The following is a 27,219-nucleotide window of genomic DNA, read 5'->3' as shown; positions in this document are numbered from 1 at the left end:
TTTTTTTGTTTTGATATCTCAGCATCTATGCTTCAGTTTTGAGCAATCTAATTTTATTTCATTGCGTATTCTCTATTTTCTATTTAATGATGTAATGTTTTTACGATTTTAATTCTTTTTTTTTGTTTTGATATCTGTTAAATACAAACGCGTGCGGCGTGTCTAAGTATATGTTTTCCTAAAAACATAGTATTTTCCTTACCCCTAAAACATTCATTACCAAGATTTCAAAATTCCATTTTACCGCTAAATCATAATTAATATGACAGATTTTTATTGTAAACAATTTATCATTTTTTCATACACTACACAATTTTCTCTACTAAAAATATACAATATTAAAATCAATGTCACAACATGTAAAATTAATATTTCCAGCGGTATACCGCGGGCTCTCAACCTGAAAAAGAAAAATTAATTTTATTATTTAGTAAAATTATAGGCCCGCGGTATACCGCGGGTTAATTTCTAGTATATATCATTAATATAACTTGAAATTGTGTCCCGGAATAATTTACATGCATGTAATAAAAACGTTATTAGACGAAAATATTTCCTTATCTATGTTTGAGTTTGTTATCCATATATCATTTATATCTAAATCATCTTAGTTGGGTTACATAACTGATAGATACAAAACTTTTTTGTTTCTATTAAAAACTTTCTTATGATGCAACTATACAATATATATAGGCGATTTCATATTATAATTTGAAAAGTCATGGACTGCTTCAGCCAGAATATAAAGTACCAACTTGTTAATTAGACCGTATATTCATTTAGTTTCTAGATAATCCTCATTTAATCTAACATGTTGGACTCGTTATAACAAAAAACATTGAATAGATCAGAAAATTGAAAATAATGAATAAATAAGGAAATGAAATTTGATGTTGCAACAACAATCGAATAAAATTAAATCAAGGGTCGACCAAACCCAATTATTACAAACACAAGAATGTCTAAATCAAGGGGTTGGTTGGACGGATTAAAACAAGTTTATCGTCCTCTAATCATACAATTTAAGATAGCTCTGATCCTCGGTCATGTTATTCGGAAAATGTACGCATAATATACAAAATGTTGAATTGAAGAAGCATCTTATTCTTACTTGACATAACATGGTGTAGACAAAGGATTGGCTTTAAAGATTTGTTGCTTTGCGAAAATTATACTCGTAATTTACTAAAGTACGTTGAAGGACTATAGTTATGTTCATTCTTTCATATATCCGAGCCTTCAAAAATTCTAATTTCTGTTTACCAAAAAAAAAAAAAAAAAAGTACGTTGAAGGATGATCGTCATATTTCTGTTTTTAATTGAAAATCGGGTAAAAAGAAATTGTTAAAAATGCCCCTTTTTCAATACCCCTTTTCAAAAATGCCCATTTTGAGAGTCCATTTTTAAGTTTGCCCTCTTTTAATTTTTAATGACCATTTTACCCTTATTTGAAACAAAATTAGGTCCACAAAATACAAAATATTTTATACCTTGTAAATTTTTCCCGCCAAAAATTTAACGCCAAAAAATTCCCGCCAAAAATTTAACAAAAAAAATTTTTTGGCGGGAAAATTTTTCCCGCAAAAAAAATTTTTTGGCGGAAAATTTTACAAGGTATTTTAAAGGTTTTACAAATTTTTACAAGTGTTTTGGCGGGAAAAATTGGGGGATCACTTTTCCCGCCAAAAAATATTTTGTATTTTGTGGACCTAATTTTGTTATATTTCCTTATATATTTATGATATCTTTTATTAAAAGAAGGGTAATTTAGTCATTTTGTACATAAAAGGGGTATTTTTAAAAATGGACATTCAGATGGGGCATTTTTGAAAAGAGGTATTGAAAAAGGGGCATTTTTGTGAGTCTATATTATTATCTGACAAAAAAGAATACTAATTGGTTAGAGGTGAATGGTTTTGTCATACCACGTATATACTAGTTATACACATTTGATGTTGTGACTTGTGAGATTACCAATAAAATAATCCTCCCCGTTTAAAACGAGTGTATATCGCAGTAATTAAGTCATAAATTACTTGAATCTACTTAATCTTTTATTTTATCAAAAGAATATATATATATATATATATATATATATATATATATATATATATATATATATACTTAATTTACTATTTATATATTCAAATTTTCATGCATAAAATGACTCATCCCTACATTCTAGCGGACTGAATATTAAACCCAACAAATCCATTTTGTGGTAAAAGTACACGAATATTGCTAACCAACAACAAAACTCTAAGAAATTAAACCAGTATATGCAAATCAACATAATAGCAAAATTGAGATTGTCTCTCATAACAGATAATACCCACCCTTGTTTAAAAAATCGCTAGGTGCTAGTCGGGCGCTCGGTATAGGCCTAGCGATTAATCAGAAAATCGGATTAAAATCGGGAATTAATCGGGGACTAGTTTTAGGGTTATTTTAATATTTTAAAAACATATTAATCTAATATTGTTTTCAAAATTGCAGTAAATCTATTAAAATATATTTTTTTAGACAAATTTTTATGATTCTTATTAAAAATTTATTGATTTTATTAAAATTTGAACATAAGTTATTGTAAAACATCACAAACTCCCAATTCAAAAGATTGAATAACAAAAATAAAAAGTTTTTCTTATACTTGCAATCTAAAAATAATCGGAATATGTAAGCTTAGGAGGGGAACAATCGGATTAGGCGGGAAGTAATCGGATTAGGCGGGAAGTAATCGCATTAGACGGAGAGTAATCGGGTAACTGATTTTTAAGGGATTAGTCATTAATCGAGGCGGATAGAGTGGGCCTAGAGATTAAGCGGAGAGTAATCGGGGTAGGCGGAGATTTTTAGAACACCAAGCACCAGCTCATATGAGGTACAAATTAGATCAGATTCCTTCATAATTATTTCCAAAAAAAAAAAAAAATCAATTAACTGTCCACATAATTATCAACCATATATTAATTTTTTTTTTTAACCATATATTAAATTTTCTTATAATGTACTTATACCAAACCTTTGCTCAGTCTCTATGACTCTATGTATATCTATATATATACACACACAAACAAACCAAAAAGCTACAAATCTGAACAAATATTAAAGCTCATCTCTCTCATCTTTGGCCATGGCAAAAGATGATGATGTTCAAGAGGGTGGAGCACCGGCGGCGAGAGACTACAGGGATCCGCCTCCCGCACCATTGTTGGACATGGAGGAAATTCGGAAGTGGTCGCTCTATAGAGCGGTCATAGCTGAGTTCGTGGCGACACTTCTGTTCCTCTACGTCTCAGTCCTAACCGTAATCGGCTACAAAGCTCAAACCGATGCAACCGCCGGAGGAGTAGATTGCGGCGGCGTAGGAATATTGGGAATTGCGTGGGCGTTCGGTGGAATGATCTTTGTTCTCGTTTACTGTACCGCCGGTATCTCCGGTAAGTATGTTTAGATACAATTACAAACGTACGAGTCACGGTACATAGATTTTCTCCAAAACATAAAAATAAAAATTTACGTATTTGATACCGGGTTTTCGGTTCAGTTTGGTTTTGTTTGGTTTTTTAAATTTCAGATTTTAATCAAATATATTCATCTTTATGTTTTCTATTAAAAAAAAAAGTCATCTCTTGGTTTGATTTTTTTTGTTTGTTCTAAATCTTTTTTTTCGATTTAGGTAGGATTCATATTTTATAATCATCATCAGGCTCAAAATACTATTATTGTTTCTTTACGGTTCAGTTTGAATTAGTTTGGTTCGGTTTATCTAATTAAATACATCCTTACAATTTGTTTGATTAATTAATTTGTTTATGTTTATGAAGGTGGTCATATAAATCCGGCTGTGACGGTGGGACTATTCCTGGCTCGTAAAGTGTCATTGGTGCGGACAGTGTTATACATTGTGGCTCAGTGCCTTGGTGCCATCTGCGGTTGTGGTCTCGTCAAAGCATTCCAAAGTTCTTACTACACCAGGTTTCATCATGTCTCAAACTTCTAGTTTGTTTGGTTTAATTGATCATATTACACTGTTTTACTAATTACAAATATTGGTAATGATATTTAGATATGGAGGTGGAGCCAACGAGCTCGCCGACGGCTACAACAAAGGTACCGGACTTGGTGCCGAGATCATCGGAACTTTTGTCCTTGTTTACACCGTCTTCTCGGCCACCGATCCCAAGCGAAGTGCTCGTGACTCTCACGTGCCAGTGTTGGCGCCACTTCCCATTGGATTTGCCGTCTTCATGGTTCATTTAGCCACCATTCCAATCACCGGAACCGGTATCAACCCGGCTCGTAGCTTTGGAGCTGCCGTTATTTACAACAACGAAAAGGCCTGGGACGACCAAGTACGTCAATTTGTTTTTTCCTTTTTTTTTAAACCAAGTTCGTTAAGTATGTCAAAAAATTCTATATAAACATATTTTCAAAATTTATATGAATTGATATGGTGTTTAATTATAAACTCATTTGTTTTTATAATTGAAACAGTGGATATTTTGGGTTGGACCGATGATCGGAGCAGCAGCGGCAGCGTTTTACCATCAGTTTATTTTAAGAGCGGCTGCGATTAAAGCTCTTGGCTCCTTTAGGAGCTTTGCTTAATTTATATTTATTTTAAATTAAACCACAAGTTATTAATCTTTAATCAAATGATGCTTACCAATGTATTAAGCGGAAGTTACATGTATCTTCTTTACATGTTTCTGTTCTTTTTTCTTCACTTCATGGAATATTTTCCCATTCGTGTAATTGTAAATGTGGTTTTAATTAATGTTGCGTTAAGATAAAATCTCAAGTTTGCTTTATCTTTTCGTAGAGTTAACGTTAATTTTGTATTTTGATTCTATTTCTCTCGGGAATCAACATATGTCATGTATGTTTTAAATCTCAACTTTGTATTTCCTTCGAACACCTTTTTTTAGGTTTATGTTAATTAATTAGGGATTCCAATATAACCCAAATTGTGGACCCGATAAATAAAATTTCCTTATCCTTGTTTTATATTTCCATTGCGGTTCCTTCAAGCTAACAAACTCTTCATGCATTCTTTGCCACCAATCTTACCCTAAATATATGAAAGTAGAGGAACAAATCATATGACCCTTATTTTAAAATGATTAGTTCCACACTTCCACATCACATACATTAATACATATATCAAATATAAACGAGTAATTACAAAGGATCATAAGATTTGTTTAAAAAAAAAGAGAGGCTAAAACTAATAAATTACAACAGTTTTTTTTTCTGTTAAGGATTAAGTATTCATCAACAATTGTTCTAGATGATAATGTGATGAGAGATAGAGATTGGAAGAATTGTATATTGACTCTCATCACATTATCATGGTATCAGAGATGGTGACATCGTGCGTGTTGGAAGAGGACGGCTGGAAAGAAAATTTGAAGGTTTTAGGTTTAGAGGAGCGTTTGCTCTGATACCATATAAGGTTTGTATTAATCTTATTAATGAGAGAATGTTGTTTACACATATTTATACAGACTCTAGAGAAGGACTAGGGTTAAGCTAAGATTAGGAAATTACAGTTAGGACTTTAACTAATCATTATTTACATAATACTCCTATACTAGACAGGGCAATTATATATACAAGATTGAAAACAACAAAAAATGCATGACTTCTAGTTCTCTTCACTCATTCAAAAACAACACACTTTTGTTCTTTTTCTTGATATATGCAATCATACAAATTTGAACTTCAAGCAACAACTATCTCCTCTATAACCAATATCCTATATAAAACCCAAAAACACACACACTTACACTAAGCAAAATAAAAAAACTTGTTAGGGAACGAAAAAACAACAACAACATGACATACCTAACTCATTCTTTGTTCTTCTTTTTCTCTTGCTTATCTATGCTTCTTTGCGTCTCCATTGCTGGAAGCAGACCTGTTCACGGTCCAGCTTATACAAATCCGTCTGCTTTCTCTCCAGAAGCTTACGATTTCTTTCACCCAAAATCATCACTCTCTGATCACAATAATCCACCAAAAAACTCACCTTCTTCGCCATCACCTTCACCTTCAAAGACATCTATTGTAGAACCAGATTCACAAGGAAGTAAAGTTTCATCAGACGAACACACAACAAGTGAGAGTAGTCGCAGAGAAGAAGAAGGACGAGGAGAAACCATTGGAGTAGTATTAGGCCTTTCTTTCGTCGCATTTCTCTCATTAGGAATCTACTTTGTGATCAAGAAACAACGTGCTAATATGATTCGCACTATTGTCACTCACTCTGATGCTTGAATTAACCAAAAATATACTTCTTCTTTTTTTTTTTTTTCTTTTCAAGATTTTGTCAATTTTTATTTATATAAAAGTGGAACCAAAATAAAACTATTTATGATTCAGTTTGGTTACAATTGGTTTGACAAAGTTTTGGTTTGACTTCAAGCTTAACTGGTTCAAGTTAGAACAATAACTTTATATTAAAATGATTTAATTACAATTAATTATAATCATTTTTTTTTCTTGCCTACCCAAATATTTGACCACTAGCAGTTTTAGACTTTTAGTCAATGACATAATTACATTCCCTAATTTAATTTAATTTCATAGAGTAATCCAAAAACGACGACGTTTGTTTTGGTAACAACTAGGCCTGGGCATAAAACCCGAAATCCGAAAACCGATCCGAAAAATCCGGAACCGAACCCGAACCGAATAGTCACAAAATCCGAACGGATAATGAATTCTCCTATCCGAATTACCCGAACCGTATCCGATCCGAACCGAAAACCGAAAGGATATCCGAAAACCGGAAATAAAAATTATATATCCAAAAATATTAGTTCTATTTAGTTGTAATTTTATAGCAAATAACAAAAATATCCTAAATATCCTAGACTTCGGAAAAATTTTAGTTATATTTGTTAAAATTATACATATTTTTGCAAAATTTAATTAAATTTTAGTGAGATTAAACCAATTTTTATTAACATTGAACTATTTTTAAGTTTTTTTTCCCAAAAACCGATCCGAATCCGACACCTATCCGAACCGAAACCGAACCGATGACTCATAAAATCCGAACGGATAATAAATTCTCCTACCCAAATTATTCGAATCCGAATATATCCGAACAGAAACCGAACCGAAAATTCATAAAATCCGAACGGATAATAAATTCTCATACCCGAATTATCCGAATCCGAATATATCCGATCCGAATCCGATTTGAAATCCGAATGCCCAGGCCTAGTAACAACGAACATGTACTAGAAAAGAAACAAGCTTGTGTACGTGTAGTTGTTAGATCTCAGAGTTTTGCGATTCACACTAAAATGGCGTTCCGCGTTTTGCTCCTCTTCTCACTCACCGCACTTCTCATCTTCTCCGCCGTTTCTCCTTCTTTTGCAACCTCTTCCTCCGACGACGTCGACGATGAGGATCTCAGCTTCCTCGAAGATCTCAAAGAAGACGACGTTCCCGGCGCTGACTCACTCTCCTCCTCAACTGGACTTGACGAATTCGAAGGAGGTGAAGACGAAGATCCCGATATGTACAACGACGATGACGATGAAGATGGAGATTTCTCCGATCTAGGTAATCCAGATTCCGATCCGCTCCCGACGCCGGAAATTGATGAGAAAGACGTTGTCGTTATCAAGGAGCGTAACTTCACTGATGTGATTGAGAATAATCAATACGTTTTGGTTGAGTTTTATGCGCCGTGGTGTGGTCATTGTCAGTCTCTTGTTCCTGAGTATGCTGCAGCTGCGACGGAGCTTAAGGACGATGGTGTTGTTTTGGCTAAAATCGATGCGACGGAGGAGAATGAGCTAGCTCAGGAGTATAGTGTTCAGGGATTCCCGACGATTCTTTTCTTCGTTGATGGTGAACACAAGCCTTACACTGGAGGAAGGACTAAGTAAGTGAAATTGGATTTTTGGTACTATGTTCAATCTTGCTGAGGCATCGTCGGATCTGATATGGAGTTTAGTATTGCTGAATAATTTTATTGGTTTTGTGTTTTAGGGAAACAATCGTGACATGGGTGAAGAAGAAGATTGGTCCTGGTGTGTATAATCTAACTACATTAGATGATGCTGAGAAAGTGTTGACTTCTGGGAACAAAGTCGTTTTGGGATACTTGAACTCCTTGGTGGTATGTTTTATCTATCCACTTTAGTATATAGTCTATGAGTCGTTCTCAAAGTAACATAATTTATTACATTTTTTGGCGAAATTCACAGGGCGTTGAGCACGATCAACTTGCTGCTACTTCCAAAGTTGAGGACGATGTGAACTTCTATCAAACAGTGAATCCTGATGTTGCCAAGATGTTTCACATTGATCCGGAGTCTAAAAGGCCTGCTCTTGTCCTAGTTAAGAGGGAAGAGGAGAAGATTAGCCATTATGGTTGGTTCTCTGTAAATCTTTGTTATGCATTGATTTAGTGATCTTGTTCTTGGGCTTATGCTTTTTATGTTTGTGTTATTAATCTGCAGATGGGGAATTTGTTAAGTCTGCTTTAGTTAGTTTTGTATCTGCCAACAAGCTTGCTTTGGTCTCTGTTTTCACCAGAGAGACTGCACCGGAAATTTTTGAGAGTGCAATCAAGAAACAGGTTTGTCAATGATTTTAATAAGATTTTTCAATTTGAATTCGAAGATGGTTTTAGTCCGTGTACTAACATGAAAGTATATGTTCTCTTTGCAGTTGTTGTTGTTTGCAACCCAAAATGACTCTGAAAAGGTTCTTCCGGAATTTCAAGAAGCAGCGAAATCATTCAAAGGAAAGGTAAGAAGATAGGTCTAGTCTACTGTAAACCGATGTATTTGATATTCTTGTTTTGCATCAAGACAAATCCATGAAAGAGGATCTTTGGGGGCACAATGAAAAAGTTACTTCTAAGAAGCCTTTGTTTCTTGCTACAGCTCATCTTTGTATCTGTGGATCTGGATAATGAGGATTATGGGAAGCCAGTCGCTGAATACTTTGGTGTGTCTGGAAATGGTCCTAAAGTAAGTCGATTGTATTTATTTTGTTATGGGTTTAAAAGTGGCACATTTATTAGAATCTGAGTCCTAGATCTTTTCAATAAGCATATACTGATTACATCTCAAATGTTGGTCTGTGTATAGCTTATTGCTTACACAGGGAATGAAGACCCTAAAAAATACTTTTTCGATGGCGAGATCAAGTCAGATAAAATTAAGGTATCTCTTTGAATTTTCTTTCATTCATAAATTTTTACTTCACTGTAAAATGTAAAGATTGTATGTTAAACTTATACCTCTAATCTCCTGCAGACATTTGGGGAGGATTTCCTGAACGACAAGTTAAAGCCTTTCTATAAGTCAGACCCCATTCCTGAAAAGGTAAAGCTGTTTCTTTTTATCATCAGTTTCCAACTGTTTTGTTGGTTCGTATAACACCGAGACTTAATTTTGGTGGCTACAGAACGATGGAGATGTGAAAATAGTGGTTGGAGATAACTTTGATGAAATTGTTCTGGACGATTCTAAAGATGTGCTTCTCGAGGTAATATTGTATTAAAATTCGTTAATAAAATGATATGGATTCACATTTTCTCATTTCATCAATACTTGGTTCTTAAAACAAAACTCAGGTCTATGCACCATGGTGTGGCCATTGCCAAGCCCTTGAGCCAATGTATAACAAACTTGCCAAGCATTTACGAAGTATTGATTCTCTCGTCATAGCCAAGATGGATGGAACAACCAACGAACATCCCAAGGCAAAGGTAAGAAACTTATCAAATATACATCTCTAGACACCGAGAACCTTTTTATGTTAAAAACCTCAAGAGTTGATTTTTTCTGGTTATGGTGTAAAATATTTTGCAGGCTGAGGGGTTCCCTACCATTCTCTTCTTCCCTGCGGGCAACAAGACTTCAGAGCCGGTAAGTTGTGCTTCTTCTGGCTGAAATGGTTTTGTCTTTGTAGATTCTACAAAAACCGAAAAATTTGTCTTCTTTTGTTGTGTTGAGCAGATAACTGTAGATACAGACCGCACTGTGGTTGCATTTTACAAGTTTTTAAGGAAACACGCCACAATCCCATTCAAACTGGAGAAACCTGCATCAACCGAATCTCCTAAAACTGCCGAGTCCACACCAAAAGTAGAAACTACCGAGACCAAAGAATCACCCGATAGCACGACAAAGAGTAGCCAAAGTGACTCGAAGGACGAATTGTGATCAAAAGTTAAGAAAAGGGTATTTTACACGTCTCCTTAAGTTATATGTATGATCAGAGTTGTGTCATTATGAGTTTGAACTAGAGAAAGATGGAGATAAAAGTAATTTTAGTTATGAGAAAGACAATTTCTTTTGATTTGGTCTCAACTTTTCTAAATGTAGAAAGCCAAACTAATAGAAGTGTAGTGTCACACACTATAACAAGTAACACAATTACAAATAAATTTTCTTTGGTAAGCGTCAGTATTATAAAATGGTTGCTTGCCTTACGATTCTGACAATTGGCTCTTTTATATTCCATCCTTCTCATTTGCTCCTTTTATAGACCAAAAAATTAATTTCCAGATCCCAAAGCATTGACCGTTAGGCATGAATTTAGGTGCCAAAGCAATTCTCAGTGTTACTCATACCAACTTTAAGTGGGAAAATCAATAAATTGACTCCATGATCTGATACTTGGCTAGCTTCTAATACACTTCTGACGTGGCGAATTCTCATTCGTCATACGTACACTATAAATTCTACATCTCTCTGCTTCAGTGTCATCAACCATCCAAAGAGAGAAGAAACAGAGAGAGGTTTGAATTTTCGAGATGATGATGATGATGAAGTTCGGTTTCATCATTGTGGCTCTTTTAGTTGTGACCGGTGAGATTTCAACTGAAGAAGTTTCACCGGCGATTGAGCCTGAGCCATCGTCGTCTCTGCCGCAATCAGAAACCGAAATGCCTCCATCTCTTTCTTCACCATCTGACTCCGAAATGTCTCCATCTCCGACGATGTCTGATGATAACGATTATCCCTCTTCGTCTCAATTTACAGATTCCAGTGATCTCAACTACCTTGATAGTACCAGAACGGGAGGCGGTGAAAATGGCGGCGGAGGAAAGAAGACCGGAATCGTGGTTGGAGCGATTTCAGCTGCGAGTATGGTTGGATTCAGCGGTTATCTGTTGAAGAAACGGCGAGAGAACATTCGTAGATCGCGGTATGGATACGCCTCCACTGAATTCTTCTGATGATTATTGAAATCGTCATTGATCTCTGATATTTATTTTTCAAAAAAAAGTTTGGTAAATATGTGTTTGTGACTTTGTTCGTTCTTACAATATCTTAAAAATTAGAAATTTCTACCAAAAAAAAGGAAATGAGACATAAAAATTTGACTCTAGTTTCCAGAGTATGCAAATTTGTGATGTAGTGTAAGAACAAGATGCAAAAGTGAGTTATGTTTATTGATAAATTCACAACAATGTATTGTATTGAGAAACATGGTGAACATGAAGCATGAGTATCTCTAATGTAAAAATGAAAACACCACATGACATAAATATAACTTCAATCTTTACATTCACTTCTCTTCCAATCTAGCCAGTATCGACTCTGCGAAACTCTGTTGCCTGTGGAATTCAATCAAAGAAAAATCAGCATCAACAGGCAAGGATCAGAACAATTTCTGCAAGTTCCAAGTATGACTCTGATCTAATCAGCTGCTAGATAACCATGCTACTGAAAATTCTTCAGAGATTCAGCTAGAAAGAATAATGACAGTAGAATTTCTAGAAAGAAAAACGCATTGTACATACTTGCGTTCACTATGCTTGGAGCTTGGTCTCGAATACTTCAAGTATCCATCCCAAGGGACCTTTTTGAGACCCGCCCGAAGAGATATCATGTCTCTGACCCTGTCACAAGTAAGTAAAGTGGATGCAAACTTCTTAGTGTATGACTTCTCTGATGAAGGTCCAAGAGAAGAATGTTTTTTACCTCTCTGCAAACTCAATCCCTGTTTCACCAGGCCTTATAGTTTGGGGTTCCAAGTACCACACTTCACACACAACAGCCCATGATGTCATGAGTTGCAACAAGTGCATAGTAAATGATTGTCTGCAAAGAGCATGCAAGATATTTTGTTACCAAGACAAAGAAAGGCTCCAAATCGCAACTACTCAATATAAGTAAAACAATAGTCGTATCATAAGTTAGAAATGCTTCTTAATCCTTTTCAAAAGTATCTGTCCCGGCTAATATGAAAGTCTTAAAGAAAATACCCTTACTTTCTGCTATTCCAGAAGGCGTCAACAAAAATCTTGTTGTATTTAATTGCAATTGGACAAACGGTGCAGTCCAATTCAAAAGCACCCTGAACATTGTCATGAAGCAAATCAGAAACTATAATATATTAGGAATGCAAATCACATCAAAGTTAGGTTCAAATACCTTCTTAAACATCACTGTGTAATTATTATTTACACATGTCCCCTCGGGAAATATGAGAAGAGGATTATTGTCAGCTCCTTGGACATGGTCCCTTAACCTGAATCACGTAATTCATGTTTCCATGATTAGTATGAGTAGATGACGTAATGACACTTAAAAGAGGATAAGAATCATGCATACTTTTTTGCTACAATTTCACGATCCTTTGCCTCTGAACGATTAAACCAGATACATCCCACACTCTCTAATATTGTGCTTTGCAGAAGCCCTTCATATATAAAGCAACAAAAGTCAATCATGGCTTTCACAAAATAATGCACAAAGGGCAAACCAATCACTAAATCAGTCACAAGCCTATTAAAAACTGAGCAATGATAAAGGTCATAAGCACACTTTTCGCTCTCTAACAGCCTGAGACTTACCAACCCAGCCAGGATGCTTCTGCATTATAACAGCAAATGCTGTCATCTGCTCCAAGACGATGAAATCAATCATTGAAGTATGGTTGGCAACATAGACCTGTAAAACCCACTCATAAAGTAAGCATATGTGTCATGGAGATACGAAGTAAAGTTTTTTAAAATGAAGCATGACCTGCTTAGGACGGATGCTAGGCCGTGGCCCGTGATATTTGACAACTCCGGTCCATGAGGCGACAAAAAAGCTGCATATCATTTCCACCAAGACCCTCTGGTAATACAGCAAAAAACAGTACAAATTTCAACATAAAGATATCAGTAGTTGAGCTCCAGAAGAGAGAAAAATATCAACAAAGCATAGAAGACAAACGAGAGAAACAGAGAATCCAACCAACCTCTATCTTTTTCCTCAACCTATCTTGACCTTTCAGCAGCGCATTTACGGGGATAAACAATGAAAGGAAAATAATCCACCCAAAAGCTAAAGTGAAGCACCTGCAAGTTTTTAAAAAAATGAACCGCTCAGTTCGAACATGCAAATCTTAACTTTGAGCTATAAACAAGAACCCCATACTCTGGATAGGAGAAGAGCCATATAGAATTGAATAAATAAGAGGAACCAACCTCAAGGGAAAGAGAATACAGTATCTAACAACAACACCAAAGCACCATAGTGGGAATAAGTAAATGTTCCAGTTCCAAGGTTCTGGAGGATTCGATTTGAAACATCTTGTGAACGAGTCCTGCAACAATCATACCCAACAAAATGATTTTTTTTTTTTTAATCAAACATCTTATATTCAAAAATCAATCCTTTATGTCATAAATTTGAAGTCTTTGACAGAGTAATCGTGAGACAGATTTGGGTTTTAGTCTGAAATAGCTTACATCAACAATGGCACCAGCAGCTTCAGTGAGCGTTGGGGAGATGTCTAGCAAATCACGCCTGCAATAATAAAGAACGGTGAATACTTACTTAATCAGCTGATCAAATCGAATTCAAATTTCAACGGAAATTTCTGACAGGCTGAGCTTGCCGCGAGGCTCGTTGATGGAAGAACCAGAAGGAAGGTAATCTTCGATGTTAGGGTGATCGAGATCAAGCTCGGATCTTGAAGTCACCAGCTTCCCTGCCTTACTGCTCATAGCTTACGCCGCCGGTTTCCGATCGCCGGTGATTGGTTTTGTGTTCCCCAATCTTCAATTCTCTGATGAAGAGATCTTTCTTTAACCACTCACGAGGCTTGACCTTGATTATCAATATAACAGGCCCATTAGTTTAATAGGCCCAATTTAATCAATCATGGCAACTACGGAATATATTATAGTTTTCTTTTTTTTTCTTTCAATGTGTAAAACTTTCTTTACGATGTTTTAGCTAAAACCACATTTTTTAAGAAATTTAATTTTCTTTTTAAAGTTATCATTTAATATTTAATTTTTAAAAAATTAACCAATTACAAAAAAGACTGCATAATCTATATAATAAAAAATATTAAATACATTTAAAATTTGCATTGAAACTTGTAAAACATCTTATATAATGAAACTTAATAAAAATCCAAAACATCCTATATAATGAAACAGAAGGAGTAATTTTTTTTAATTCATTTATTTCAGGCAAAATTGCACGGATTCTATTATGGTGATACCAAATTAAAATTTATAGATTTTTTTACTCAAAATCAATTGCAAAAGAATAAAAATGCTTGGATCATTTATGTATTACTCTACCACATACCATTTTTTTACATTCAATATAAGATTTTTCTAATACTAATAAGATTTAGTTTTGACGGTGACTCTACAAGGAAATTAATAAGATTTTTGTTTTCTTTGTTGTTGGTTTAATAACGTGTGCATGCTATTTATTTGAGACTTATGATCTTGGACATGTTATGTTGGATGATGTGTCGCAAATAGATATGCATGTTTTCGTATAGATAGAAAACATCGATATGATCTTCCAATACATAAATGTATAAATTCTGGTCTAAAAATTTATACAATTAGTAAGAAATATTCTTAAAATTTGGTAAATAATACTCCCTCCGTTCTTTTATAAGTGATGTTTTAGGAGAATGCACATAGATTAAGAAATCATTTAATTTTTGTTTATTTCTAAACTAAAATATCATTTATTATCTAATCAACCAATAAAAAAACAATCTACAGAATATAAATCGTCAAAACCATGATAAAAACGTAATTAATTTTACATTAAAAATTGAAAACATCATCTATATAAGAACAAATTTAGATGTTTAAAACATCACTTATAAAAGAACAACGGAGGGAGTATCAATGTTTAATATTTTTAATTAAAGCTAAGATACTTTCATATTATAGACATTGCACTGGATGTGTTTGCATTGAATTGTAAGTCAACGCGTAGAGGTTCTTAAAATTTTCCAAAGTCACTCCTCTACCGTCCATTCTTTCATATCCTCACCAAATTTAGAAGTAAGAAACGATAGCTAATTCTATTTTGAGGAGATTTATTTTATTTTATTGCTATATTAACCATAAATTACCTTGACTAAAAATGGTCTATACTATTAAAAAGAAAACAAAATTACTATCTTTAAAGCTAAATTAACGTATAAAACCCCGAAACTAGATAATAATTTTCCAAACACAAATTTAAAGTTGAATATCTTGCATAACAAAAGAGAAAAATGGCTTCATCAAGATTTCAACTTGTTGCTCTTCTCGTCATCTTCTCTCTCGTTATTAGTATTACTGCCCAATCCGCAGGTACTTCTAAGTTTTTTCCCTTAAAAATAACAAATATTTTTAAAAGCAAAACTTGTTCTTTTTTTTTTACCTAATAATATATACATGTGTGTTAAATTTACATAAAAACAGAAAAAGAAGTAATGGACGGACCATGCCGCTTAAGAGGAACGTGCAACAACGACAGCGACTGCGACAAACATTGTCACAGGAGCACCGACGCTACACCCATGGACGGTCACTGCCTCTTCGACAAACCCACCGGTCCTGTTTGTTGCTGCTTATTTGATTAAATCATATATATCTTTTGTTTTGTTCTTCAAATCTCCATCGTCGTATATTTCTAAACTAAATGATGTAAAATTAAATAAAAACGTTACGTCCCAATTATTTGAAGGAAAATAAAAGAAGTGATTTTGTGTTTCTTATGATTTGTTTTCTTGTTTGCCATATTAAAGTCGAGAGAAAAAAATGAAACATTTTATCACTTTCACTTTCAATGAAGCGCGCGCTGAGCAGAGTAACAACAACTAACAAGTGAACAAAATAAAAAACAGTAGCTAAACAAACTGAAGAAAAACCGAAACCCTAGAAGACGAGGCTGGAACACGGAATGAAACCTAAACAAGATCATTACAAAACAATCAAAACCAAGAAACAGAGGAAGAATTTGCTTACAGAAAACGAACACGATGGATTGTTAGGTTTCTCTTTTTTCTTCTAGCCTCAAGTTCGATTTTTTTTCCAAAAAGAGCTATAAACATTAATTCAAACGATGTTTTACATTTTTTTTTTTGTGCACCCAACGATGTTTTACTTATTTTGTAGTAATAGTATTTATTTTAGAAGGAGTTCATGAGTTGATTAATTAATGTTACAATTTCTTGTTCCAGTTTTATATATATAGATTTTTATTTTGCCTGAGTACTGTTATCAATTTAGAGATTTGGGCATTGTTGAATATGATGATGCAGTACACAACAAATAGATGATATATACACACAAACATATATATCTTCTCTCTCAGATTTCAGAGAATGGCCAACCATCTCCACCGTTTTGAAATCTACTCATCAGCCACGGGCGGGTCGACCCAACGACCATGTTCTTTGATCAGACCGATCAGAGCATCTGTTGCCTCCGTCATGGCTATCCCACGCTTCACCACCGTCTGTCCACAAATTTTCAAAATCCGCTTCTTTTCACCCAAAAGCTCGGAGAATATAAAAACGCATTTACTAAGAAACCCAAGAATAAAGATGTTACCTTTCCGACATAAAGATCGATTTTTCCGGGAGAACCACCTACATATCCGAAATCAGCATCTGCCATTTCTCCTGGTCCATTCACAATGCATCCCATGATTGCGATCTGCACCATTATTCAATTCGTATCAAAAACAGAAGAAAGAAAAACGTCCCTTGAAAACATGTATAAAAGTCTTGAGTTTTAACCGAAACGCCAGGTAAATGTGAAGTCTTTTCTCGAATCTCGGCGCTGATTTCTTGCAAGTCGAAAAGCGTTCTTCCACAAGACGGGCACGATACATATTCCTGCGATGATTTTGCAAGTTAATACTTCTCTTTTTTTAGAAAGAAAATGCAGAAAATACTGATACTTCGTGATTTACCGTCTTAGTGTTGCGCATTCTGCAGCCTTGTAATAAGTTGAAGGAAGTATTCCGAAGAAACTCAAAATCTTGGTCAGGTGCTTCGAGCATTACGCCATCGCCGAGTCCATCCACAAGAAGAGCTCCAGCATAAGTCCCTGCATGAATCACTAATTCGTCTCTGCATTGTGCGCAAGAAGAAAGGAAACATCATAAGGTCAAAACTAGATTATCCATTCACTTCACAGAGCTCGACAGTCGTTATCTACCTGTGGATTCCGGTTGGGAAATTTATGTGGTGAATAACAGGAAAGCTAACTGAATTCTCGGATAGGAACTCGAATAGCCTACAAGTCATGGAGAATAATATCACTTAGCGCTTAAAAACCACAATTTTTAACTCAGCAAAAAATTAGATATTGAGAATTTTCGATTATTACCTCCGAGCTGCATGTACTCTGCTAACTTTGTCTTCAGTGAAGGGTACATCATGGAGAATCATAGTAGCATCCATGTTTTTGAGTATTTCAAGCTCCTCGTAAGGCTCATCGCCTCGTAGAGAGACAACCAAGCGTGTACCTGAAATAACCGAAGTAAAGAAATACCGAAAGAAAATTGTTCTCTTTATTATGATTTCTTTCAGGTAAGAATCGGGTCACCTTCAGGGAGAAGCTTGTAAGCGCCACCAGATAGTTCCTTGAGGTTGACAAGAACCATTGCATTGGGTAATGGCTTTGTTAGTTGCTCCGATAACGGTGCTATAACTCCCATACTGACATCAATCAACCGTTTTAGAGCCAAACGCTGTAAACAGAACTCAATGTTTATACTCAGCATGTCAAATCTTAAGGTAAACGATATGGAGATGAAAGGGTGATTCTTACAGCCATATGATCATCTACAGGCGGTAGCTCTCTTAATAAGATTGAATCAACAGTTGCCAGATCCTATATAAGCACTCCGGAAAGTCAGAATTGGGAACCAATATCAAATTCTTACAGTGAGACTGCATCTCTCATGAAAATATATTGAACCATATCTTACCTTGAATGGCATACCCACGACAAGTTTTGTAGCGAGCGATCTGTAGAGGAGTTCAGGTGCCTAGACAGAAACCAAAGTAGTGAGCAGAAAAACAATCATCCGCTTTACATTTTGCGTTAAAGAAATAGAAGAAGAAGAAGAGAAGACTGAAGAGTATTTATCAAGACTCACCTTTAGTTGATCCAGAGAAATCGACATCAGAACAGAACCATCACGGTGAAGGACATTTCTGTAATCAACCTCTTCTCCCTATAGTTTCAGGACGAATCACTTCATATTTTCTCAATACTTGAAAACGGCATCATGAAGTACATGAAACTTTTCTTTCAAAATGTACAGTCTTACCTCTTTTTGTACAGGTAGATCACCCGTCCGACGCTGAAAATCAAAGTAATGCCTATGCTTTTCTTCAAACGGTGCCTAACACACAAAAAGGGTTGCATTAGTCCCATAAAGGGGAAACTAGAGAAGCATCTGATTAAGAATTATTCATACAACGCCTTGTTGAAGTTCGGCAGCTTTTATCCCCAGGTTGGCCAATCGCCTGCAGGGATCTATCTCCTCTTCTGGTGGCTCCGTCAGTGATACTCTTATTGTGTCACCGAGCCCGTCCTGCGATTACAAACAATCATTGTCACACATGACTGTAAAGGAAAGATCTTACCTTTTGCTATGTAATGAAGTACCTGAAGAAGCGTCCCAATTCCAATCGCAGATTTCATCCGTCCATCTTCGCCTTCTCCTGCCTCAGTAACTCCCAAATGCAAAGGATAATCCCATCCATGAACATACATCTCAGCCACAAGTAAACGGTACGCCTGGACCATGATCACTGGGTTGCTCGCTTTCATTGAGAAAACAAAGTTGTGATAGTCTAATTTCCGACATATTCTTGCAAACTCAAACGCAGATTCAACCTGTGACAGAACTCAGGTCAGAAAACAGCTCATGTGTAAGAAGAGAAACTGTTTCAAAAGCTTTAAGGTATTTCACCATTCCTCGCGGAGAATCCCCGTAATAACTCATGATACGGTCAGAAAGACTTCCATGATTTGTCCCTATACGCATTGCTCTCCCGTACTTTTTGCATTTCTCAACCAAAGGAGTGAAGACCTAAAGAAAAAGAGTAGCACCGTTAGTTAGGAATGATTATCACTAACTAGCTTCACAAAACAAGTGAAGCAAAGGCTTCCTTCCACCTGCTCGATATGCTGGAGTTCTTTCTGATATTCATCTTCTGTATATTCTATCGTCTCAAACTGGGCCCGCCTGTCCGCTGCAAAGGAAAAATTCATTCATTCTCGAGTTAAAGAAACAAGTGCAAGACAAAAATAAATCATACCAAAATTTCCAGGGTTGACACGGATCTTGTCAAAGCATTCAGCGACTCGTAAGGCTACAGCAGGGGCAAAATGAATATCTGCAACCAGCGGTATATTGTAACTGTAACCAACAAGCAAAAACCAATTCAGTTTCATACTACATTATAATCCCACAAACAAACGTAGAGAAAACTAGTGTGGCCATCGACTTACTTAAGCTGAACAAGTTTATCTTTTATTTCGAAGCACGCATCCGCCTCTTTCTTCCCTTGAACAGTTATCCTCACAATATCAGCCCCTCTATCCGCTATCCTCATAACCTATATATCACAGAACAAACAACATGTGTCTCTATAATATCAATGGAACAGTCATAAACTTACGACGCAACATCATTCAGACATCGGACACCCAAATTTTCCAAATATGGAAGGCATATACATAGGCATTTAGCCCACAAATCAAGAAATCGAAGCAACATTTTCAAACTGCAAATAGATTTGAAAGGACAGATGGAAAAACCTCATCAACAGTTCCAGCAATATCTTTTGTATCCGAAGTAGTCATAGTTTGAATCCTTATCGGATGTTCGCTTCCAAGGGCGACATTTCCAACCATAACAGTACGAGTCTTCCTTCTCACCGTCTTATGCAATGATTCACAATATTTCTGTCTTGGCACTACAAAGCCAGTATAACAAACAATCTTTTCACCGAAATGAAAACTCGAACAAAGCTAAAAGATGATAAATTTGCATGCATCTACGGTCTACCTAAGAGAGGGCTTCCTTCTGATGCAGGTTGAAGCTCGGCTACATCAGAGCCTTGGTTTGAATTCCGGATAACCGAAACTCTTCTTCTAGCAGATCTTAGACTCCTAACATCACAAATCCTCGCAAGATTCATGCTTTTACCAAACCCGAGTTTCGAATCCGGGACCTTGACCCCGGAAACCGGAGCTGGCAATACTCCAGTCGCCATTTTTTTCTCAGTGAATCAAAGTAACTGCATAGTCACATAACAAAATTAGCTGACTTTGATAATCTTCCTAAATCCATTTTGGTTACTGTGAAGATCATGGCAATTGGATAATAAAGCAGAACTCTTTTTAGCTTCAAATTCTGATTCTGAAGCAAAAATCAACAAAAAATTCCACAAAACCCAGAATTACCCAACTAAATTATCTTCTTTCCCCGATGAAATAACACAGAAACTAATCGAACCAGACCCAATAACCAATTTGAGAAAAGCCTTTACCTGAAGGCAAGCCAAGATCACGCAATAGAGAAACCAGTGTTGAAGCCAAGGAATCAAAAAAAAAAAAATAGAGAAGAGAATGTTCGAGAGGAAGAAATTAGTGGTGAGAAGAGTTTGAGAGGGATTGATGATTTTCGCATATGAAGAAGCTTGGTCTTGGTGGTGACAGAAACTGTGGATAATAAGAGTGTGTTGTGTTAGATAGAAACAGCCAAGACCAATGACATTTTTATAGTCCAAATGTTTTAGCAGATTTGGAATAAAATTAGAACACGGATACGTGAAAAATGATATTTGAGGTCCTCTACTTATCTTTTCTTCAACTTTGACACTCTATAAAACAAATTCGAGAGATTTTCCTTTATTGAACAATTGACACCTTTTATAAGAAAAAATATGGATACAATAATGTGTTGTTCTTAAAAATAGGAAAATTTTCCATATTATTTGATAAATTTTTATAAAATTACAACAAAGTTCATTTTCCAAATGGAGCAATAATATGAAACTTAAAAAGTAAAAATTATGAAACGGTCCACCAAGTTTCTTTAAATTACACATGCGTACCATGAAAATTATAGGTAGCATTTGCATACGCTAAGAACCAAAACAAAACCTCAGATTCAGTGTGTTATAAGCTTTCTTCTCTTAACGGTCTTCTTCTTCTTCTTCTTCTTCTTCCAGCAAATACTTTTCAAGAATCACCACTGTTGCTTGCTTCGCGCTAAATCAACAACAAAAGCAACATTATTTTAAGTCATTTTAGTTCAAGAACCCAACAAATATTCAGACTTTAGATTCATTACTCCGCATGGATTGATCTAATCAACTATTGCATACCTTCCGGGTCTAATGATCTTATACTTTCCGGCTTTCGTCAGATCGACAATTGTAGATCCAGCGCGACCCGATGGAAGCAAACCACCATCATAGACATAAGCACAATGCTGCCAAAGATTCTCAAAATCTTTAACACAAACGCTGCTTCTATCACCGCTTAGGTTAGCACTTGTAAGAGCCAACACACTTCCCGAACCTCTCGACACTTCTCTAATGAATTCGCAATCTGGAACCCGTACTCCAATAGTACCAATCCCAGGGTTCAAGGACTTTTCAAGAATGCTTGATTCACCTGTTTAAAACACTACAAGAACACTCTCACATAAAAGAGATCATATCATATGCAACCACATTAAGAAGACAATTCAATTCAAACCTCGCTGAAGTACAATAGTGACAGGACCGGGCAAGAGCGAATCGAGTAAACCGTGAGGTAAGTGGTTAGTTGTAGCAACTCTCTTAATATCTAATACATCACCAACGCAGATGGCTAAAGGGCTTGTAAGTTTACGCCCTTTGATCTCATATATCCGGTTAACTGCTTCTAAAGAACTGTTAATGTTCATATAAATCACAACTCAGTCCAGGCAATGTAAGAGCTTACTTCAGCTAACAAAGTGAAGATTTTTCAATTACCAAGCATCACAAGCGAAGCCATAAAGCGTATCGGTAGGCACGGCGATAACTTTCTCGGATTTAATAGCTTCAATAGCTTCTTGTGCATAGGCTTCAGTTGCAGGATGAACTAAACATGAATTGCTAACTACACAGGTCTCAGCTCTCTCCAAACTCCAAACCATCTTCTTTTGTAATCCCCATCTCAGTCTTCTACTGTGGTTAGCAATTGAAAAGCATCTTAACTCGGAGATTCCTAAATACACACATGAGAAGAAAAATTTGACAAACCCCCTCATTAGCTTGTGAATTTGAGATTGAACCTTACGACCTAAAACCTAGTAAAGATAAGAGGTAGAGAGATACTGAACACGAAAGTTTCCTTCATCACTCAGAGACAAATCAAACAGACGAGGAGAAACCCAGAAAAGATTTCCCTTTAAATTGAATCCAAACCAAACAAGCAATTTCCAAAAAGACGTGAACCAAACACAGAACAGATTAAAAAGAACCAACCTTTACGTAGAAGAGGAGAAGACGGCGCCGGTAAGATTCCAGGAAGTTTCTCAGCGAGCCTCGTGGAGAGATTCATTGCAAGTAATAATAATCTCGACACCGTCGTCGTCGAGAAGAAGAACGAAGACTTAAGCCTGAGTCAGAAACAGGGAAGAAGAGTTTTCAGGAAATTGGCACGTGATTACCTCGTGACCCATTTGTTCCATTTGATTATGAGTAAATCTTTTTTTTTTTTTTTTTTTTGAACAAAGAGTAAATCTTTTTATTATACAAAGAAGAGAGTTTAAAATACAATACTACTACAAACATTTCATTTGCAGAGATTGAGCAAATCAAAGATACAAATATGTAAAGAAGCGAAACAAGCAAAGGAAACAATCTTTAAGCATTCCTTGATCACTTTCTCTTTTCTTTTATACAAATCATTGCATAACATTAACCAAACTACTGTATAAATGTAAAATCTTCTTTCCACTTCTGGGCTCTATGAGGCATTTGAATGATGCAGAGAGGAGGTTGGATCCAGCGGTTGGGGCGGTGTCTGAGCCTGGTTCAGCTGTTGCTCTAGCCTTCTGGCTCGCCATCTTCGTCTCCATCTCACAAACTCAACCATCACTGAACTTCCGCATATGCATACACCAAATCCAGCAAATGTTGACAGAAGAACTGACAGTACTGGTTGCAACTTCACCTGTTACCACCGAGAGATCGAACTTTAGCAACACAAATTTTGAGTTTATAGACTGATATTATATATGATAAAGGTTCTCAAACGTCTTGATCCATATCGGCTAAACCAAAAGCTCAGGAGTCCTTTTAGCTTTAAGGATGTGCATTGCACCATGTTCAATTATTATGTCTCACAAGGGAAGGAAAAAAAGATGTGTTGAAGAGCACTAACCACAGAGTAAAATATATGGGCGAAGAGAACAACCAACGCAAACTGGACAGATGCGTAAATCCAGACAAATCTTCTCATTACTGCATAGGAATATTCCAGAACTAAAAACGGATCAGAGTGGAGGAGCACTTTGGCAAGAGTATTTTCTAAAAGAAGACATACCCATGGTTGATGCGGTCATGGATGCAAGAAGACCAAGAATACAAGAAAACGGCAGCGATATCGCGATTGCACCTGTACCCATTTTCTCAACCTACAAATGAAACTTACTGTTATAGATATCTATCTGTAGTATATGTATGTCTAAATCCGGATGCTAGTTGTTGTTAAGGGTGCTTATAAACAGTAGAGACGGATTACCAGGAGCTGCTCGAGGAAGCAGAAGTAAGCGAGCATGCTAATGATTACTAGAACTGGCACCTCCTGCCAAACCCTGTTGAAAAATTATGCAGAGATTTAGGTGAAGCTTACTATTTAACCAAAAGAAAGTTTGAATACTCTGTTAAGTTTAAATCTTACAGAAAATTTGTACAAAAATGAGAAATGAGGAGTATTTTTACCTGTAGCCAGAGACATCTAGCTGAGGAACACCAGAATTTCGAAGGCTTTGGATCCGTAAGAGTGTTACAGGTAAGTTCTTAACTTCTTGTTTACACACCTCACAAGTCTTGTTACCCTTTATGGTGAACCATTTAAGAGCACAATCTTTGTGGGCAAGAGCAAGTTCTCCTTTGCAACTACACTCCATTTTTAAGGTTTCTCCTCCCTCACAGAGCTCTACCAAACAAATCCTACAAACGGCTTCATCCTCAGGTATGTCTTCTCCATCAGCATCACCTGTTTCTGTTCAATACATAGATTTGTTGTGTCCAGTAAATTAATGTCTCCGAAGAAAAAGAAATCATATAACCGATTGAAACGTGAACTTACCAGTAGTACCAGCCTCTGATGCATTTGAGAAAACATCTCCTTCCTTTACACGAGGAGTCGAAGGAATTACTCTGAAGAATGAATCCATTCCCTTTAGGCTTAATTCCTTGTCATTAAGAGGCACAGAGCGAGAGCGAGCTATGTGCACACTCCCTTTTCTCTGCAATACCAAGTATAAGTACCTAAACAATCGTAAGGTTCTCTGAAATGGTACATGACAAAGCTTACGTTTGGAGTTTGAGGAGCAACACTGGTTCCTCCGTGAGCTGACTCTGAGTTTGAAAGAATAATGGGAGTCACAGGTAGAGATGATGTTCTCTTGATCCTAGGTGTAAATAACTTTGAAAGTGATAATGACCTCGATATCGAAGCCTTCTCCTGGGATGCAGAAGGAGAACAGGCATTCCCTTGTCCCTTCTCGATATCGGTGTTAGAGATTTTTGGTTTACACCCAGCTTTTGGCAATAGATTCTTCAAGGACGATTTGCCACGCGGAAGAACAGAAGAAGAAGTAGGAGTAGGACCTGGAGAACTAGAAGTCAAAGAAAAGTTGACTCTTCTCGGAGTTGGACTAGGCGTTGGAGGCATTTTGATAACAACCGAATCTTCAGGAGAGAGACCAGCTGCTCTAGAGGGTATCTGTAAAGAGAGGTTCTTTCGCCTCCATTGTTGAACATTTGCAGAAGTCTCTTCTGTTATAGCAGATGATCCTTCAGCCTTCTCATCAAAAACAAAGATGAAAGTAACAAAAGAGTTCTATGAGAATTCAAACAACACATCAATTTATCAAGAGAAGTAATCACTTGGATCATGAAACTAACAACACTAATCAGAGATTTGATCTGCTCCAAAACCAAAAGCATGAAATTTTCAAACATGCCAAGCAATTAGCACAACAAAAACTCTAATCTTCTCAATTCCATTCAATAGACACATCTAATTCATTCAAAGTTCAAATCTTTGAAACCAAAGATCAATACTTTGCATAGATACATAAATTTGATGTGTATGTATTAGTATATGTACCTGATTTGAAGCAGGGGAAGAATCACCATGACTTGAATCAAGAGAATTAAGAGGCTTCTCTTCAGTACCCATCACTATACAAACATACAGCAAGAGATTGATTTCAGTTCTCAGGCAACCTTTAATATTCCCAAAATTCAAAAACTCTGCACCAAAAAGCAGAGGTAAGAGGAAGAGACAACGAAGCCAAACCTTAACAATAGATATAAAAAAGAAGACTTTAATAATTTAGAAGGCCAGAGAAAAATCTCAGAATAATCTTCTTATATTAAGAAGCATCAAAGTTTTTGCTAGAGAAAAGCGTGACACAGTAGCTAGAAGTAGAAAACAACTAGAAGAAGCCCAGAAATCTAAGAAACGTCTCCAAAAAGAGAAAAGTTCCAAAATTTCCTTAAAACCCGCCCAAAAGGAAGAAACTTTGAAACGGAAGAAACAAAAGTGACAGAGAGAGAGAGAGAGAGAGGTGATTGTTGTCTCTTTATCTTCTCGAGATTAGTGCTTATTATGATGATGATGAGGAAGATAGTGGAATTGGGCTGTAAATGGGGAAGAAGAAGAATGAGAAAAAGGAAGGACTGCAAGAGAAGAGAGAGAGAAAAGCATGATTCTCACAAGAGAGAGATGGGCCTACTTCTCACTTCTCTCGTATTTTCATCATCTTCTTGCCTAAAAGGCTAAAAAGTATTACGAGTTTTTTTCGTTTTTTGGTTTTTTGCCATTTGATGTAAATTTTCAAAATAAATTCTGGATAAGTCACTTGTGTCGGCTTATAAATTTTAATTAATCTGTAATTTTTTTAGCCTAGGCTTTGAATATTTGTAATGCTATAAACAGAACAAATATGTTTAGTAGTGACAAAATATGTTTAGTAGTGACAAAATACAAATTAAAACTTTAAATAATTAATTCAATCATAAAGTACAAATTTATATATTTTTGATAATTTGTAAACTTTTTATTTATTATTGAAAATTTGACTTATCTGTATTTTCTGTCACGGCATTTGATTTAGTTAAAAAGATACTAGTATAGTTTTCTATAGAGATAAACAAAAATCATTAACATAATCCTACCAATTTGACACTAAAAACAAAAAATAGTGAATGCTGCGTGTTATATGATGCGGCGCGGCACAATTTGATAAGACGAACGAAATGATGTAATTTACATTTTGTGTATAACTGTGATTGTGTGACATGTGTACTATCATAGTGATTAGTGGCTTTCTTCTCCTTTTTTCTATTCAATTCAATTAAATCTCTTTTTGATATCACTCAAGTTTGATGTAACACCTGCATTTGTATTCTAGTTCTCATGTGTATTAGTCACTAGAACCGTGTCACGGTTTCCAAAGAGGAACTAGTTTTGACCCCAAAAAAAAAAAAATCATTTTCCAGAAATAGGTTTGATGTATCAAATTTAAATTACAATTAACATAGTTTTGGATTAGCTGGACGGGACATTTATTAGGCGGGTTAACCTAATTCCTATAATAATCTCATTCTACTATATTTAATTTTTAAAAAACACTCAAGTTTATTTTCTCTATTTTTTTCTTTGTTTGATGTTAAAAATTGTGTTTG

General features: G+C 35.8%; 9 protein-coding genes across 13 annotated transcripts; 5 read left to right on the top strand and 4 right to left on the bottom strand.

Annotated features, from left to right (window-relative positions):
* Positions 1-2,858: 2,858 nt before the first annotated feature.
* On the top strand, positions 2,859-4,759 carry LOC9302463 (probable aquaporin PIP2-4). The gene is made up of 4 exons (XM_002866343.2): positions 2,859-3,440; positions 3,828-3,978; positions 4,070-4,355; positions 4,498-4,759. The coding sequence occupies exons 1-4, from the start codon at positions 3,134-3,136 to the stop codon at positions 4,609-4,611; spliced, it is 858 nt and encodes a 285-aa protein (XP_002866389.1). The 5' UTR covers positions 2,859-3,133; the 3' UTR covers positions 4,612-4,759.
* Positions 4,760-5,797: 1,038 nt separating this feature from the next.
* On the top strand, positions 5,798-6,312 carry LOC9302462. Its single transcript, XM_002866342.2, has one exon. The coding sequence runs from the start codon at positions 5,842-5,844 to the stop codon at positions 6,280-6,282; it is 441 nt and encodes a 146-aa protein (XP_002866388.1). The 5' UTR covers positions 5,798-5,841; the 3' UTR covers positions 6,283-6,312.
* A 930-nt stretch (positions 6,313-7,242) lies between these two features.
* On the top strand, positions 7,243-10,340 carry LOC9302461 (protein disulfide isomerase-like 1-4). Its single transcript, XM_002866341.2, has 12 exons — positions 7,243-7,906; positions 8,014-8,143; positions 8,232-8,397; positions 8,487-8,605; positions 8,698-8,778; positions 8,916-9,002; positions 9,123-9,197; positions 9,291-9,359; positions 9,442-9,522; positions 9,611-9,745; positions 9,849-9,905; positions 9,996-10,340. Exons 1-12 carry the CDS (start codon positions 7,320-7,322, stop codon positions 10,200-10,202), a joined length of 1,794 nt encoding a protein of 597 aa, XP_002866387.1. The 5' UTR covers positions 7,243-7,319; the 3' UTR covers positions 10,203-10,340.
* Positions 10,341-10,517: 177 nt separating this feature from the next.
* LOC9300772 lies at positions 10,518-11,319 on the top strand. Of its 2 annotated transcripts, XM_021029123.1 has the most exons (2): positions 10,520-10,927; positions 10,964-11,319. In XM_021029123.1, exons 1-2 carry the CDS (start codon positions 10,796-10,798, stop codon positions 11,219-11,221), a joined length of 390 nt encoding a protein of 129 aa, XP_020884782.1. In that variant the 5' UTR covers positions 10,520-10,795; the 3' UTR covers positions 11,222-11,319. The 2 variants fall into 2 exon arrangements, with proteins under 2 accessions (XP_002866386.2, XP_020884782.1); XM_002866340.2 differs by having other exon boundaries at positions 10,518-11,319.
* A 97-nt stretch (positions 11,320-11,416) lies between these two features.
* On the bottom strand, positions 11,417-14,105 carry LOC9302460 (glycerol-3-phosphate acyltransferase 3). The gene is made up of 12 exons (XM_002864649.2): positions 13,866-14,105; positions 13,730-13,787; positions 13,466-13,584; positions 13,237-13,336; positions 13,017-13,112; positions 12,845-12,941; positions 12,603-12,690; positions 12,423-12,519; positions 12,260-12,345; positions 11,970-12,089; positions 11,789-11,887; positions 11,417-11,602 (listed from the first exon to the last, which is right to left on the bottom strand). The coding sequence occupies exons 1-12, from the start codon at positions 13,985-13,987 to the stop codon at positions 11,554-11,556; spliced, it is 1,131 nt and encodes a 376-aa protein (XP_002864695.1). The 5' UTR covers positions 13,988-14,105; the 3' UTR covers positions 11,417-11,553.
* Positions 14,106-15,464: 1,359 nt separating this feature from the next.
* LOC9300771 (putative defensin-like protein 274) lies at positions 15,465-16,005 on the top strand. Its single transcript, XM_002866339.2, has 2 exons — positions 15,465-15,598; positions 15,710-16,005. The coding sequence occupies exons 1-2, from the start codon at positions 15,520-15,522 to the stop codon at positions 15,868-15,870; spliced, it is 240 nt and encodes a 79-aa protein (XP_002866385.1). The 5' UTR covers positions 15,465-15,519; the 3' UTR covers positions 15,871-16,005.
* Positions 16,006-16,442: 437 nt separating this feature from the next.
* Positions 16,443-21,085, bottom strand: LOC9300770 (4-hydroxy-3-methylbut-2-en-1-yl diphosphate synthase (ferredoxin), chloroplastic). Its single transcript, XM_002864648.2, has 20 exons — positions 20,809-21,085; positions 20,325-20,556; positions 20,075-20,232; positions 19,766-19,872; positions 19,573-19,673; positions 19,430-19,506; positions 19,224-19,343; positions 18,917-19,147; positions 18,726-18,842; positions 18,576-18,650; positions 18,402-18,479; positions 18,231-18,290; positions 18,071-18,133; positions 17,846-17,990; positions 17,627-17,765; positions 17,456-17,533; positions 17,208-17,367; positions 17,032-17,130; positions 16,844-16,948; positions 16,443-16,748 (listed from the first exon to the last, which is right to left on the bottom strand). The coding sequence occupies exons 2-20, from the start codon at positions 20,530-20,532 to the stop codon at positions 16,644-16,646; spliced, it is 2,226 nt and encodes a 741-aa protein (XP_002864694.1). The 5' UTR covers positions 20,533-20,556; positions 20,809-21,085; the 3' UTR covers positions 16,443-16,643.
* A 149-nt stretch (positions 21,086-21,234) lies between these two features.
* Positions 21,235-22,946, bottom strand: LOC9300769 (yrdC domain-containing protein, mitochondrial). Of its 2 annotated transcripts, XM_002864647.2 has the most exons (5): positions 22,780-22,946; positions 22,285-22,519; positions 22,025-22,200; positions 21,649-21,940; positions 21,235-21,532 (listed from the first exon to the last, which is right to left on the bottom strand). In XM_002864647.2, exons 1-5 carry the CDS (start codon positions 22,853-22,855, stop codon positions 21,457-21,459), a joined length of 855 nt encoding a protein of 284 aa, XP_002864693.1. In that variant the 5' UTR covers positions 22,856-22,946; the 3' UTR covers positions 21,235-21,456. The 2 variants fall into 2 exon arrangements, with proteins under 2 accessions (XP_002864693.1, XP_020871958.1); XM_021016299.1 differs by lacking the exon at positions 21,235-21,532 and having other exon boundaries at positions 21,847-21,952.
* A 92-nt stretch (positions 22,947-23,038) lies between these two features.
* On the bottom strand, positions 23,039-26,256 carry LOC9300768. Of its 3 annotated transcripts, XM_021016295.1 has the most exons (9): positions 25,829-25,953; positions 25,637-25,710; positions 24,839-25,327; positions 24,611-24,770; positions 24,241-24,523; positions 24,041-24,113; positions 23,843-23,933; positions 23,681-23,781; positions 23,062-23,470 (listed from the first exon to the last, which is right to left on the bottom strand). In XM_021016295.1, the coding sequence occupies exons 2-9, from the start codon at positions 25,706-25,708 to the stop codon at positions 23,264-23,266; spliced, it is 1,476 nt and encodes a 491-aa protein (XP_020871954.1). In that variant the 5' UTR covers positions 25,709-25,710; positions 25,829-25,953; the 3' UTR covers positions 23,062-23,263. The 3 variants fall into 3 exon arrangements, with proteins under 3 accessions (XP_020871953.1, XP_020871955.1, XP_020871954.1); XM_021016294.1 differs by having other exon boundaries at positions 23,039-23,470; positions 25,637-26,256; XM_021016296.1 differs by having other exon boundaries at positions 23,058-23,470; positions 23,681-23,760; positions 25,637-26,254.
* Between the last annotated feature and the right edge of the window lie 963 nt (positions 26,257-27,219).

Source organism: Arabidopsis lyrata (assembly GCF_000004255.2).
Source record: "Arabidopsis lyrata subsp. lyrata unplaced genomic scaffold ARALYscaffold_8, whole genome shotgun sequence".
NCBI lineage: Eukaryota > Viridiplantae > Streptophyta > Magnoliopsida > Brassicales > Brassicaceae > Arabidopsis > Arabidopsis lyrata.
This window is presented reverse-complemented; position numbering and strand designations above follow the sequence as displayed.